General features: G+C 44.0%; 1 protein-coding gene and 1 pseudogene across 1 annotated transcript in view; both read left to right on the top strand.

The window, feature by feature from the left end:
- The window catches only part of LOC102849037 (asialoglycoprotein receptor 1-like), a 37,518-nt gene extending 26,608 nt beyond the window's left edge, over positions 1-10,910 (top strand). The window contains exons 3-11 of the mRNA XM_006899166.1: positions 6,524-6,604; positions 7,290-7,373; positions 8,391-8,507; positions 9,420-9,515; positions 9,606-9,677; positions 9,951-10,037; positions 10,157-10,308; positions 10,546-10,652; positions 10,769-10,910. Coding sequence (XP_006899228.1) covers positions 6,524-6,604; positions 7,290-7,373; positions 8,391-8,507; positions 9,420-9,515; positions 9,606-9,677; positions 9,951-10,037; positions 10,157-10,308; positions 10,546-10,652; positions 10,769-10,910 — 938 coding nt within the window. The remainder of the gene's footprint in view (positions 1-6,523; positions 6,605-7,289; positions 7,374-8,390; positions 8,508-9,419; positions 9,516-9,605; positions 9,678-9,950; positions 10,038-10,156; positions 10,309-10,545; positions 10,653-10,768) is intronic.
- A 1,022-nt stretch (positions 10,911-11,932) lies between these two features.
- The window catches only part of LOC102848627, a 21,186-nt pseudogene continuing 17,445 nt past the window's right edge, over positions 11,933-15,673 (top strand).

Here is a 15,673-nt window from a genome sequence, read left to right as displayed (position 1 = left end):
AAAATTGAAAAGCAATAATATTCTGAGTAGAGGTTCTAATAGTGGCACAAATCAAGTTACAAAGGTAAGGTGGTTCCATTGCCATCCTTACTCTAACTTAATTCTTTTTTTTTAATTTAAATTTGTTATTAATTTCAGTGAAAATTTACAGAGGCTTTGGATTTCCATTCATCTTATAGAGTTTTAAAAGGAAACACTTAAAATATGAATAAGTAAATCTGTCATGGAGGAAGTGCAGGAAGGCACAGATGGTAGAATTTTGTCTTCTGTACATTAAGCATGTTATCAAGAGGGGCCAGTCTTTGGAAAAAGGCACCATGCTTGGAAAGATAGTGGATCAGTGAAACAGAGGAAGACTCTCAATGAGATATACAGACACAGTTACTGAGGCAGTGGACTTGAGCATGGTGGAAGACAGGAAGATGGTGAAGAATGGGCCAAGGTTCTGATTTGTTGTTCATAGCACAAGTATGAGTCATGATCTATTATAGCAACTAACAATAACAACAACCTTTATGACTTAAAAAAATTAATTTATTTTTTTACAGAGGTTTTGGATTTCCATTCATTCATTGCTGCAATTTTCTCCCTTCCCACCCCTCCCCACCAGCTCACTTCCCCCTCCGAAGAGACCTTTATGACTTTTTAAGGCCAGTTATTAAGTGTAAATAAGTGAGTTAGAAAATCAAAAGGGACAAACTTGCCCAGGATTTCTTAAGCTGAAAGAACTGAAGAACAAATTCAAGGCCTGAGTTGCACTACTTAAAGATGCTATGTGCAGAATACTGAATGATCCAGGAAACATCAATAGAAGATAGAAGAAGTACACAGAGTCACTATACTGGAAAGAATTGGCTGACACAGAAGAATTTCATCAAACAACCTATGATTAAGAAGCAATGGTGAAGAAGGAGGAATTTGAAGCTCTTCCAAAGGAATTGGCAAAAAAGGCCCCAGGAATTGATGGCATACCAACTGACATACTTCAACAAACAGATGCTGCCCTGGATGTACTCATTAGGTTGTGCCAAGAAATATGGAGGACCACTGCCTGGCCAACTTAATGGAAGAGATCCATATTTATTCCCATTCCCCTAAAAAGGTGATCCAACAGAGTGTGGAAATAATTGAACAATATCACTAATATCACACACAAGCAAGATTCTGCTGAAGATGATCCAAAAACAACTGGAACAGTACATTAACAAAGAACTTCCAGAAATACAAGCTGGGTTTAGAAGAGACTGTGGCACTATGGCCATCACAGTCAATGACAGATGGATCTCAGCTGAAAACAGAGAGTATCACAGGAATGCCTATCTGAGTTTTCATTGACTATGCAAAGACATTTGACAGTGTGGATCATATAAAATTGTGGCTAATATTGAAAATAATAGGAATCCCAGAACATTTGATTGTACTCATGCAAAATCTTTACTTAGACTAGGAAGCGGTCATCGGACAGAGGGAAAAAAAAACAAACCAAAACCAAAAACAACACGGCAAGGATCAAAATCAGGAAAGGTGTATGCCAGGGATGCATCCTGTTTCCATAGTTTTTCAATATATATGTGGAACAGATCATTTGGGAGACTGAGCTCTCAGGAGGGACCAGTCTTTGGAGAAGGACATCATACTTGGAAGGGTGGAGGGACAGTGCAGAAAAGAAAGACTTCAGGTGGGATGGACTGACAAAGTAACTGGAGTAATTGGGGCAGGAGTATCAGGGATAGTGAGATTGGCTCAGAATAGGACAAGGTTCAGAGCTATTGTCCTTAGGGTTGCCATGAGTCACAGTCTATGATATGAGGGCATATAACAGCAACAACAAGGGAAGTTTTCAAAGCCCCCTCCCTTTCCTCTCTGTTTAGGCTGGGAGAAGGTGGATAAACTGTCATGAGCGGTGTCAGGACTTTTCCTTAAGCAACGTTTCTTGAAGAAGCCTTATGTGAATCTTCCAGGCAACCACTGACAAGTTTTCACTTGAGCAAGGTGTTTCCAAAAAGGTGTAACTCCTCCTTACCAGGCTCCTTCTCACCAAATATTTGGACGATTATCATGCTGCCTCCAATCAGTATTATATAACTTGAGTTCTTTATTCTAACTCTAAGTATTTGTCTGCTACTTCGCCATTTTGAGGGGCTCTGGTGGCCTAGAGTTTCATTCTGTAGAATCTATGTCATTCCACATTTGAGCAGTCTTTTACTTTTCAATGAAAGTGTCTCTTAGATCATACCAAGTATTTTTATTATAGGAGAAAAAATCCCCAGTAACCACTCTAATTACTGAAAATCAAGAAAAGGTATGCTGTAGAAAATGAAAAAAGATAGAGTGAGAGTAGAGTAGGGGAATCAGACCACCAGCAGAGCCAGTTAAGCCCAACACTCCTCCACAGGTTACATTTTACAGAAAGATTTATATAAAGTTACACTATTGAAGTTCTATACACATTAAGATGACAAAGGAAAAAAGGATGTCTATACATTTCATTTACTGACTTCTTGGGTCAAAGACCCTTTGATAGAGTGGCAGTTTCATGTTTTCATGTTATCAGAAACCAGGATATTCGCATGACACAGAAAGAGAAAATGCACAATAGGTGTTACAAAAGGGGATAAAGAATCAGAAGAGGCAACTAGTAATAACTATAACTATAACTATAACTATAACTATAACTATAACTATAACTATAACTATAACTATAACTATACTATAACTAACTATACCTATAACTATACCTATAACTATAACTATAACTATAACTATAACTATAACTATAACTATAACTATAACTATAACTATAACTATAACTACACTATAACTATAACACTATAACTACAACTATAACTATAGCTATAAAATTATAACTATAACTATAACAATTATAATTATAACTATAAACTATAACTATAACAACTATAACTATAGTTCAAACCTTGAATTGCTATAATCAAGGATGCTTTCAGCAGAATATTAAATGATCCAGGAAGTATTAAAAGAAGATGGAAAGAATATACTGAGTCACTGTTTCCAAAGGAATTGGCAGACACAGAAGAATTTCATGAAACAACATATGAGCAAGAGCCTATGGTGATGAAGGAAGAAGTTCAGGCTGCTTTGAAGGAAAGAGCAAAAAATAAGGCCCCAGGAATAGGTGATATACCAATTGACATATTAACAGATGCTGCCCTGGATGTGCTCACCAAGTTGTGCCAAGAAATCTGGAGAATCACCGCCTGGCCAACTGACTGGAAGAGATCTATATTTGTTCCCATCCCAAAGAAGGGTGACCCAACAGAGTGTAGAAACTATAGAACAATATAATTGATTTCACATGCAAGCAAGATTCTACTGAAGATTATCCAAAAACGACTGGAACAGCACATCAACAGAGAACTACCAGAAGTCCAGGCTAGGTTTAGAAGGGGTTGTGGTACTAGGGATATTGTAGCTAATGTTAGATGGATCTTGGCTGAAAGCAGGGAATACCAGAGGAATGTATATCTGTGTTTCATTGACTATGCAAAGGCGTTTGACTGTGTGGATCATAACAAACTATGGCTGAGTCTGAGAAGAATGGGAATCCCAGAACACTTGATCGTGCTAATGAGAAACCTATACTTGGACGAAGAGGCAGTTGTCAGAACAGAGCAAGGGAACACTGCATGGTTCAAAATTGGGAAGGATGTATGCCAAGAATGTGTCCTGTCTCCATACCTTTTCAACCTGTATGCAGAACATATTATCCGGGAGGCTGAGCTCTATGAGGAGAAATGTGGGGTTAAGATTGGTGGAAGATCTATCAACAATCTGCGTTATGCAGATGACACAATCCTGCTTGCTGAAACTGAGGAGGACCTGAAGCGCTTGCTGCAGAGGGTCAAGGACTGCAGCCTTCAATATGGCTTGAGGCTCAATGTCAAGAAGACAAAGATTCTCACTACTGGACCAATTGGCAGCATCAGGATGGATGGTGAAGAGATTGAGATTGTTCACAGCTTTAGTTTGTTTGGCTCCACAGTCAGCACTCTTGGCACCAGCAGCCAGGAAATTAAAAGACATATTGCGATGGCAAAGTCTGCTGTTAGGGACCTCTCTAAAGTACTGAAGAGCAATGGTGTCTCTCTGGAGACTAAGGTGCATCTGATACAGGCCAGAAGAATTCTAGGGCAAAACAACCAGTTTTGCAAGCTAGAGGCAACTGATGTTAGTTTTACATCTATACTATGTATTTGAATAATCTTGAATTTATTAATTCCGCTCTACCACAGGCTTCTCTGAACTTGTTATAGGCCATATGATTTCCAATTGAGCTTCATATTCAACAGCTATCAGGCAGCCTGCATGATTGTGTTTTACACTAAAACACTTCTATCTAGAATATACAAAAGACTCTTAAAAATCTGTATGAGAAAACACATTTGGGTTGATAGAGTGAGAACTCCTAAAAATTTGCTCTTCAGTATAAATAATGATGACACTGACAAAAATTGTCTCATCAACTTTCCCTGAAATAAGGACATTAATCAAAGGCTTTCAATACTATGTATGAGAAGGGTTTATTCAAATAAATGATTGGATTTTGGTCACAAAATCAAGTTTTATGTTTTAACTTGCTATGTTTCCATCTTCTACTTTCTAGCTCTGTGGTTGCCTTGAGAACCAGTTGCCTCATGACTACCAAACAAATCCTATCCTTTGTGAGCTCTGGTGGTTCAGTGGCAAGAAGCTGCACTGCAGTCCCAGAGGTGAGCCGTTCGAATCCACCAGATGCTTTGCTGAAGAAGGAAGGACAATTTCTTCCTGTACCAGTCAGATCCAATTTGACAGTACACACACACACACACACACACAGACTTTCTAAAAAAAAAACCAACCCACCTATCCTTGTCGAGTTGGATTCAATGACTCCATGTCATTCTTCAGGACTAAAGCACTGGCCTTCGACTTTCCCAGGCTGTATAATCTTTGTAGAAGCAAACTGTCACATCCTTCTGTTAAGGAGCAATTGATAGGTTCAAGCTGCCCAGCTTCTGGTTAGCAGCTAAATGCGTAACCATTGTGCAACCAAGTTTCCTTTCTTATAACTACAGTAACTGTGAAAATCAGCAGCCACTGGAGGGTCCCAGATAGCTTCATCCTTAGTGAACTGTCATTATTCCATCTGACAGCTCCTGGATACCCCTACTGTCAGAATTCATTTTCCGTTGATCTGATTTAAAGTGTATTCATTGCAAAACAACCTTTCTCGTAGAAAACAACCTTCCTCATAACCTTTGTCTAAAACAGGCAGTTAACAATTGTTTAACATCACAGCTGCCCAAGGCTGGGATAGTAGTTTGGAGAAACAAAAAGCTGACCACAAAGTTTTTACGGAAAAGCTGAGTAATGAAGTTTCCCTAAGGAGCTTTGAACGCTTTTCCTATGCTGTCAGAACTTGAGAAGGCATGCATGCTCCAGAAAGACCCCAGAAGACCCTGGGATATTACCTCCAACTGACCTTGCTGTTCTGCACAGACAGGAAGTATAAGCTAAAGCAGAGGTGTAGACTTCAAGACTATTGAAAGCTTCCCTCAATACGCACACAGTCCCTCAGCAAAGGCCGGGAGACTTATCTGTTCAAGACATTTAAGAAAACAACTGTCCAATTACTAGGAAACGACTAATCGGACAGAACAGAGGCTCAGAGACCACAGGCAAACAATGCATATTGCTTGGAACATACGCAGAAAAATCACTAAACATGCAACAGCAGCAACAGCAAATATCCTTGGTGGTGGTGGTTGTTGTTGAGACCATGGAGTCAGAACCAACTCATAGCTGACCCTCTGGCGGGTTTGCAGAGGCCGTCAATCACAGGGGAGGAGACTGCCATCCTTCTCCTGCAGAGCAGGTGGTGCATTCAAACCATGTGCCTTTGGGTTGGCAGCGCACCTCCTTCTCACTAGGCCAAAATCTGATATATGGAATCGACACATTTTTTTGTTGTTTGTAGCCATGCCGTAGGCTCTGATTCGTGTTGGCCATGTTAGCTAGAGACTAAGGCTGACCCTCCTCCCCTAACCTGCTGTGGAAGCGGGGCTGGGGTTCAAATGCCAGGACTCAGGCTGGTAGTGAGCAAAAGCAGAGAAATGAACCCCCTTGAGTCTGGCTGCGTAATTGCAGGATACACCAACAATTCTGCGAAATTGAGGCAGGAAGTGAAAGTAGGTCTTGGGTGGAGGGAAAAGAACAAACCGTACGGTGGCCCTTCTCTGCAGTCCTCCTTCCCCAAAATGATAAAAGTGAGTGAAAAGGCACGCCCTGGAGGAGGAGGCAAAGTCAGCCCCACACAGTTTCCAGAAACATGTGCAATCTGCCTACGCTCCAACTTAAATACAAACTCATTAATATTTGCTATATAAAGTCAGAGAAGTGGCATCTCCTAGATTATAGACTCCTGGGCTTCCAGACATAAAGACCAGGACCTTAGTCACTGGTAGAGACACCTGATTGGTGATCAATCCTGTGATTAACTCTCCAGGTTCCAGTTTTCCCAACTCGGGTTACTTGCTGTGCTGCCTCAAGAACCCAGGAATCAACGCTCCGGACTTTCCACACACAGGTAATTAATCTGGGAGGTAGATGAGAGCAGAGGGGCAGGGAAAGATGCTGGCAAAAACAGGGAGAAGGGGTCTGAACCAAATGGGAAGAAATATAGGGGGGAGGATTGGAGGTTTAATTACCAAGTGGAGATTTGGGACTAACCATTCCACTGGATTCTAGACTGAGTTCTAGCAGCCTCAACTCTCAGCTCCACATTAAGACACAAACTCAGTCCCTTTTTTGGACCAATCTCAGTTTCATGCTCAGCTCACATCTAGCTGCAGCTACAAATCTCAGTGCCTTCCCTGACCCAGCTTGATCATTTAGCCACCACCTCAGCTTCCGTGCAGTTGAAAGTTGAGCTTTCACTTAGGCCCAGTTCTACTGACAGCCCAACCCAAGTACTGACCCCAAGCCTGGTACGAGATACAGCATTCATTTTGATCTCTAAAACCAGACCCAATTGTAGCAACAAGTTTAGCTGTAATTTTGTCTTCAACTTCTATTCTAAACTCAACCCAACTCCAACCCAAACCCCAGTTCAGACCACACTCCCCAGCTCAGTTGCAAACTTGAGCACATTCCCATTTCTAGTTGTAGCCCTCGGATTATTTGAACCTGAACCTCGGTTCCAGCAGCAGCCCCAGCCTCCTCCTTGGCCTCGCACCTGCTCCAGCCTTGACATTGTCCTGCCTTCATTTCAGCGCTGCAGGCTCCAAGCATGCTGATGCAGTATGAAAACCTGCAGCACCCGGACAGTGAGAAGAGCAGCCAGAAGTTTAGCAGTGGTAAGAGGAATGGGACCCCCGGAGAAGCATTCTTTCCTAAAACACCCCCTTGATACGTCCTGGATGGATTCTGCTGACAGATCAGGTTTCCTCTTGAGCATCTTTACCATGGAAACTAGTGGGGTCCTTGCTTTCAAGGTCCAGCATCTGGTGGTCCCCATCTAAAGAGGGTCTGAGATTCTCACAGTGACAGGAACCAGAAAGATTACAGTTGGCATGCCTTTCTGGACTCTGTGAGGAGTAGAAAAGAGGTTAGAGTACGATTTTTGTTGTTTGTCATGTACGACCAAGTTGAGTCAGAATCAGAGGCAATAAATCACACGGGAGGAGATTGCTCATCTTTCTCCTACAGAGCGACTGGTGAATTCTACCAATGTGCCTTCCAGGTGACGGCACAGCTCCTTACCACTGGACCACCAGAGCTCTGTAGGGTAGGGTTTGATTTTGTTGTTATGTGCTGTCGAGTAGGAATGGACTCATAGCTGACCCCCCAGCAGGTTTTCTGAGCAGTAAGTCACATGGGAAGAGACTACCTAGCCTTCTCCTGCAGAACAGCTGGTGGAATTGAACCATATGCCTTTGGGGTTGCAGTGCAGTTTCTCACCAGTAGGGTAAAGGAAGATAAATAGTAGTTAGATGTGAAAGATAAGATTCTTTCAAATCTGATATTACAGATGAACATGAGCCTGATAAAGGTCTGCAATATGCTCAACTCTCTCTGTGTGCTCCTGCCAGCTCCCTGAGTTCTGGTGACAGGACCTTACACATCACCGTTATCCCCTGCCTGTGTGCACAGATGCATGGAGTGGCAGGAGATTATGTACTTGGGAATGTTGCTGGTTCACAATAGGGAAGGCCAAAGGGCCGGGATCCCCTACTAACCACCTTTTCTTCCCAGGCCTCCCCCAAGCTGATGTGTGTCCAACCTTCATTCCGAGACAGTTTTCCTCTAGCCCTCTTCTCCTGTCCCTGCTGTGTCCTGGATTCTCTTCCACTTGGCCCTCTCTCTCCCTGCAGGGCTGCATTCTCTCCAGTTCCTCCTGCAGCGTCTCTGTTCTGGACTCCACCTCCACCTGCTCTCCCTGGGCTTCAGCCTCATTCTGCTGGTCATCATCTGTGTGCTCGGATCCCAAAGTGAGGTCCAGAGGGGTGGGCAGGGATGGGGCAATAATGAGATGCAGTAGTGAAGTATTGATGGGGACAGCAATGGGGACCAAAGCTGAGGGCAAAGCATTAGACAAAGGGACCATACTAGGACAGTTATGTGGGTAACAATGAGGGTTACTGGTACAGCAGTGCAGTCGCCAGCCATCCTGGCCATGATGGGACCACTGTGTGATGCAGTGATGGAAACATTGATGGGGCCATGAATGAGCAGAGATGGGGGTTCTGATGAAGGCAGTGATGGATCCATGGGCTGATTGTAAAGCACTGTTGCTATGTTGTTGTGTGCTGTCGAGTTGGAACCAACTCACAGTTGACCCTCAAGTGGTCTGTCAGAGAGTCAAATGGGAGGAGCATGCCCATCTCCTGTGGAGCAACTGGTGGATTTGAACCACGTACATTTGGGTTGACAGCACAGCTCTTTAACACTAAGCTGCCAGAGTTCCCTATAAAGTACAAGGGTTAGACAATAAGACTTGAGTTCTGGTTCCAGCAATTTATTAGTTGAGCTATATAGAAAGATTAAGGTCTTTGGGTGGTGCAAATGACTTAGAGTTAAATACTTACCTAGAGGTGGGAATTTTGAAGCCACCCAGAGGCTCCAAGGAAAAAAAGGCTTAGGACCTGCTTCTGTAAAGAAATCTTATGGAGCAGTTCTGTTCTTCACACGGAGGTCACCATGAATCAAAATGTGGTGGCTATAGGTAGACAAATTACTGAACACCATGATGAAGCCCCCGTTTTTTTCATCTGCAATATGGGACAATAGTGCCTGTCCCATTGAGCCAGCTAATTAATACATGTGAAGTGCTCTGGCCAGTGCCTGGCACAGGGCGAGGATGCCATCACTCTTGGTTCTGATCGGCTCATCCTCCTAATTAGGTTCTAGGCTTCAGTGGGACCTGTTGACCTTGAGGACAACTTTCCACAACTTCACCTTGACCAGTGATGCTGAGATGCAGGCTCTGAACACCCATGGTGAGCCCAGGGGTGGGAGTGAGCTGTCTGGGACGGGGGTAGATGAGAGTGGAAGCCTGGCCACTGAGCTCCCCCCACCCCATGCCCCAGGTGGTCACTTGCAAGAAATGATAACATCTCTGCGTGCTGAGGTGGAAGGTCATAAGCAAGAGCTGCAAGCAGGTAAGAGAGCCTCTGAGAGGGGCCTGGGGTCAGGCAAAGTGGCATGTGGCAAGCCGGGTGCTGAGCTACCCTCTCCTTAAGCCCGCAGCTTGGAAAACAAGGTGCTTACTCTGGAGAAAAACCTGGATGAACAAGTGCAGAAACTCCAGTCAGGTCAGAGGCCACTGTTCCTTGGGGAGGTGTGTGGGAGGACATAATGGCTCCTGGTCTCCAGGCGTCAGCGGCAGCCACACTCAGGGCCCTGCCCCCACTGCCCATCTGTCTGTGTTCCAGGCCATTCCAATCTGCTCCTGAAAGTCCAGCAGCTGGAAAAGGGCTTGAGATCCCTGGTTTGCCAGATGGCAGCTCTCAAGAACAATGGTGAGGAGTGTGTGTGTGTGTGTGTGTGTGTGTGTGTGTGTGTTCACACCTCGGTCCAAATTTCTTCCCACCATTTTCTGGGCATCATCTCAGCCTCATTTCCCTTCTTACCACCTCAGGCTCTCAGACCACCTGCTGTCCCCCAAACTGGGAAGAATTTAAAGGTAACTGCTACTGGTTCTCTAATTCTAAGAAGCCCTGGTCTGAGGCAGAGGAATACTGCCAGATGAATGGTGCCCACCTGGTTGTCATCACTTCCAGCGAAGAGCAGGTGAGGGCTTCTGGGACCCATGTCCCCTTGGGGCCTAGATCTAGGGAAGTGGTTCTTAAGCTCGAATGCACATCAGTTTTACATAGGAAGCTTTAAAGTCTGCTGACGTGGCTTCCTCAGAGACTTTACTGGTCTGGGTATTTGCTGGCCTAACGGATTTCATGCATAGTTAAAGTTTAGAATGACTCATCAAGGAGTTGAGAAAAATCATGAAAGCATGCTGTCCCCCTCCTCCAGAATTTTGTCCAGGAAAAAATGGGCAACTCAGAACACTGGATGGGCCTCCATGACCTTGATGGAGTTTGGAAATGGGTGGATGGGACAGACTACGAAACCGGCTTCAAGTGAGTGTGTCCCCCATCCCTTGTGCTCCTCATGGTGTTGACCCCGGCTGCTCCTTCCCAGACCTGAATTCTGCACCATCTGACCTTCCCAACTCTGTGTGGTTCTCCTCCCTCAGGCACTGGGCGCCAGACCAGCCAGATGACTGGTACGGACATGGTCAGGGTGGAGGTGAGGATTGTGCCCACTTCACATACAACGGCAAATGGAATGACAACGTCTGCAAGACACCCTACAAATGGATCTGTCAGGCCAGATAGCACACTACCAGCTGGGAGGAAGGCCAGCCAGGACGCGGCTGCCTGGGAGGAAGGCCAGCCAGGAGGCCACTGGGGAGGAACACCGAGACCTGTTGGTCTAGAGAAATTCTAGAGAAATGGTGAGGGGCGATTCCTTCCCCGAAATTATTCCCCCAAGGAAGAGGAATAAACTCTGAGGAATCAGAAACTCTGCCACTGGTGTTCCCTTTCCCACTCCCTAACTTTAGAAGGACAAAAGTGGTGTTCACGAGATCTTATTTTTCACCTTTAAAAATCAACTTTATTGGGGTGTCATTTTCACACAGTAAACTCCATCTATTTAAAGTGTAGAGATGAGTGTCATTTTCTTCTATTGTAGGAAAAGATATGTAACAAAGTATACAACAATTCAATAATGTCTACATTTGTGGTTCAGTGATGTTGATTACAGTCTCATGTTGTGTTCTATGGAGAGAGAGCGCTCAAGGGAGAGCTCGGTTCAGTGCATCCCTCCCTGAAGTTCTTCTCAGAGCCACACCTCTCAGATCTCTGAGACTGTAAATCTCTACTAGAGAAGACTGCCTATCTTTCTCTCTCAGAACCTCTGGTGGATTTGAACCTTTGAGCCACTGGAAGTGCACAAACTTTGAGTGAGCAGTGTAACTCATTACAGACTATGCCAGCAGAGAGAGGTGAGAGGAGGAGAGCAAGATTGATTGATTGATTGATTGATTGATTGATTGATTTCAATGAAATGGCTCACCTGCTTTTAGAGGCAAATCAAATCTCGAGATAAAAACATTGGGGAGGCAGGGTCCAGCTGTCAGCAGGTAGGCATGGCCTCATGATGCTGACGCTGGAAGCTATCCTGTGATCCTGTGGTCACTTTATCAAAATGAAAGAGAGAGGGAGGGAAAGAGAGAGAGGGAGAGAGGGAGAGGGAGAGAGAGAGAGAGAGAGAGAGAGAATGCCCAAGTCATTGTTGGGAGGCAGGGGTATAGTATAGATGGTGGGCTAGGATTACTTATGAGCCCAAAGTGAGCATGTACAGCAGCCCACTGACTGGAGATCACGTGCCAGGTGTGTTGCTGTGTGCTGTCAGGTTGACTGGCTCATTGTGAGCCTATGAACAACAGCTCTGAACCTTGCCCTCTCCTGCACCATCTTCACCATCTCCGACATACTCGCACACATTGTTATAGTCACTATGTCAATCCATCTTGTTGAGGGTCTTCCTATTTTATGCAGACCTTCTACCTTTCTCAGCATAATATTCTTCTCCAAAGACTGGCCCCTCCTGACCACATGCCCAAAGTACGTGAGATGAAGTTTCACTGTCTTTGCCTCTAAGGAGCCTCCTGGTTGTACTTCCTCTCAGTCAGACTTTGGGCAGTTCCTGGGCTATTCAGTCCTCTTCTCCAAAACCACAGCTCAAGGGCACGGATTCTTCTTCTGTACATCTGACAATATCTATCTAGCTATTTGCCAAAAGGTCCAAACAGAAATATCATGTAGGCCACACACCTAAGGAGACCTACCCTTAAACAGATAAGGATAATTGTCTTTTTAAAGGTCTGCTTGTAATCTAACCTATTAACATCATAAGGATTAGAATTCTTAACAAATAGTATTTACATTCTGCAGAGGCTCATGGTCTCGTTGATATTAATCAGGATAGGTCTCTACCATCCTTGTCAACGGGAGTGTTGACCTCTCCTTTCATACTTAATAATCACTCTGACTGTGATTAAGTGGTGGGCAGGGCAGAAATTGATGCTAGAGATAAAAAAGCCTCAGTTATTGCACCAGATATTACACCCTGCACTCTGGTAATGAGCAAATCATTCAAGAAGCTGGATTTTGTGAAGAAGACTGAGGTATCAGGATCAGGGGAAGACTTATTAACAACTTTCTTTGCATGTTATTTACTGAAAGTGAAGAAGACCTGAAGCACGGACTGAAGAAGATCAGAAACTACGACTTTCAGCACTGATTGCATTTCAACATCAAGAAAACAAAAATCTTCACAATGGGAGCAACTGGCACCATCAAGATCAATAGAAAAAAGAGTGAAGTTGTCCATTACTTCATTTTACTTAAATATCCTCGGTAGAAGCAGTCAAGAAATCAAAAGATGTGCTGCAATGGGCCTCTCCAAGGTTCTAAAGAGCAAGGGTGTCAGTAGAAAGACCAAGGTGTGCCTTATCCAAGCCCTGGTATTTCCAATTGCTTCTCATGCATCTGAAAGTTGGACAATGACCAAGGAAGACTGAAGAAGAATTGATGCCTTTGAGTTGTGATGTTGGCAAAGGGTATTGAATAAACCATGGACCTCCAAAAGAACAACCCTTTCTTGAAGGAAGTGCAACCAGACTACTCCTTAGAGCTAGGAGGTGAAACTTTGTCTCGTCTGCTTTGAACATGTTGTCAGGAAAAGGGCATCATGCTGTGCAAGGTGGAGGGTCAGAGAGAGATGAGCTTCAAGGAGATGAGCTGCTGCAGGGACTGTAACAATGGTCTTGAGCAGAACAGAGATTGTGAGGATGGTGCAGGATAGGGCAAGGTGCAGGTCTGTGTTCATAGGGTCATAGGAGTTGTAGTCTGCTTGATGGCATCCAACACAACAGCAACAACAACAATAACAATAAACCACTTGGATTTTCTACCTGCAAAAAAAGTACGTCTTTAAAAGGAAAAAAAAAGTGAAGCATATTGAAAACCTAACTGATTAGGAATTCTTCAAATCACACCTATCTTCCTAGTTTGACATGAAGGTATCGAGTTTTAGACAGGCTGGAACTCTTGGAGGGAAGTTAGATGAGCGTGTGCAGCTGGTAAGAGGCTCCATATATCAGGGATGTTGCTATTGAGAAAGTGGAGTAGGAACACTGACTTGGCACACCTGAGGGAGGCAGCAAGGTGCTAGCAGACAGAACCATCAAGAGCTATTTAGAAGCTACATTTCCTTAAATAAAGAGAGGAAAAGCAACCCTGAATCTTCTTCATCTGGTAAGAAGACTTTTCCCCCCCTTGCTGTGTACTGTTGAATCAGATCTGACTGACACAGGGGGAGGTTGCCCATCCTTTTCCAGCAGATCATCTGGTGGGTTTGAACTGCGTGCCTTCAGGATTGCAGCGCAGCCTCTTGACACTAGTCCACCAGAGTTCCTGTACAAGAATACATTTTAAAGGAAGACAGCCCCTCAATTTTGAGAAATGTTTTATGCCAGCTTTGGAATTATGCAAACAAAAAAAAAACACCAAAAAAACAAAACAAAAACCCCATCTCTCTGTGATTCAAAGTTATGTAAGAGCCTCTTCTGAAAAAGGACTTTGGTTCCAAAGATGTAAAAATGCTTCTGGGTGAGAATGTAAGCGTTTCCAAATTGTTTCTGGAGACAGTTTTAGGGGAGGGAGGGAGGGAGGAAGGAAGGAGATGGTGGAAGGGGTGGTATGATGCTGTTGGTTCTGGGAGACCCAGCTTCAGTTCTCAGCCCAGGGGCCTCACATGTAGACATCAGCCAGTGGTTGGGGGTGGTGTGTGTACGAGTATGGTGCTAAGAGTTCTCAGGAGAGCCTCGAGTCTTCTGAAAATCACCCAGTGAGACCCCACAGACCACAGCAGCCCAGCAGTTCTTTGTCCTGTTGTGGACGGGGCAACGTGAGTCTGGGCTGACTCCCCAGCACACTGCCAGAATCATAAGGGAAGGCCACATTTTCTTACTAATTCTGATACTTTTTAAAAAAACTAAAACCTTTTGGGTCTTCTCATTTTCCTTGTTGGAACTGCTAGAATCTTTGTCTTTGTTGTTAGGTGCCGTCGAGTCGAGTAGGACTCATGGGGACACTATCCTCTCCTGTGCCCTCCTCACACCCTCTGACATACCTGAGTCAGAGTTTGCTGCAGTCACTGTGTCTGCATCTGCCCTCTGGTTGAGGGTCTTCCTCTCTTTTGCTGAAGATTGACCTTTGCCCCCAAGGAGTACTCTGGCTGTACTTTCTCCAAGACATATTTGTTTGTTCTTTTGGTAGTTTGTGGGATATTTAGATCCTCTAGGCTTTGTCTGACATACTTTGGGCATGTTGCAAGGAGGAACGGTCCTTGGAGAGGGACATCATGCTTGGAAGGGTGGAGGGGTGGAGAAAGAGAGGGAGACCATCGATGAGATGGATTGATACAGTGACTGGTGTAATGACGATAGGTGTTTCAGAGACAGTAAAGTTGGCACAAGATAGAGCAGGTTTTAGGGCTGTTGTACATAGGGTCGCTATGAATTGCAAGTGATTCAATGGCACATAACTACAATGACAACAACAACAGAAAACATTAAGGAGCAGTGGTAATAGTAGGTATATTTTTTTTACTCTTTTCCATGAAACAGGCTTGGTTTTTTATTTCTCTTCAAAATATACTTGTCTTTTCCCACTCAGGTTAATAGTGTCTGGGGTCTTACAAGCTTGCAAGTAGCCACCAAAACTACAACTATTACACTTGGGGGAGGGATGGTATAACAGTGAAGGAATTTTTTTTTTTACTTTTCAAAGAGAAGAGTGAATTGGGGGTCAAGGGTGGGCAGAGAGAAAAAATGCAATAATGAATGAATGGAAATCCAAAGTCTCTGTAAGTGTTCATTAAAATGAATTTTAAAAAAGAACATCAGAAGGATGGTCTGGGTAGAAAATAAAAATAGGTTGAAGCAACTTTGCAGAATCTAAAGATATTAAAAAAAATACAACTACAAAACAACTATGAGATATCATCTCACCCCAGTAAGAATAGCAAA

The sequence above is a fragment of the Elephantulus edwardii genome, unplaced genomic scaffold (assembly GCF_000299155.1).
Source record: "Elephantulus edwardii isolate Elephantulus edwardi_28Jun2011 unplaced genomic scaffold, EleEdw1.0 scaffold00246, whole genome shotgun sequence".
NCBI lineage: Eukaryota > Metazoa > Chordata > Mammalia > Macroscelidea > Macroscelididae > Elephantulus > Elephantulus edwardii.
Note: the sequence above shows the minus strand (reverse complement) of the source record. Positions and strands in the feature narration are given on the sequence as shown.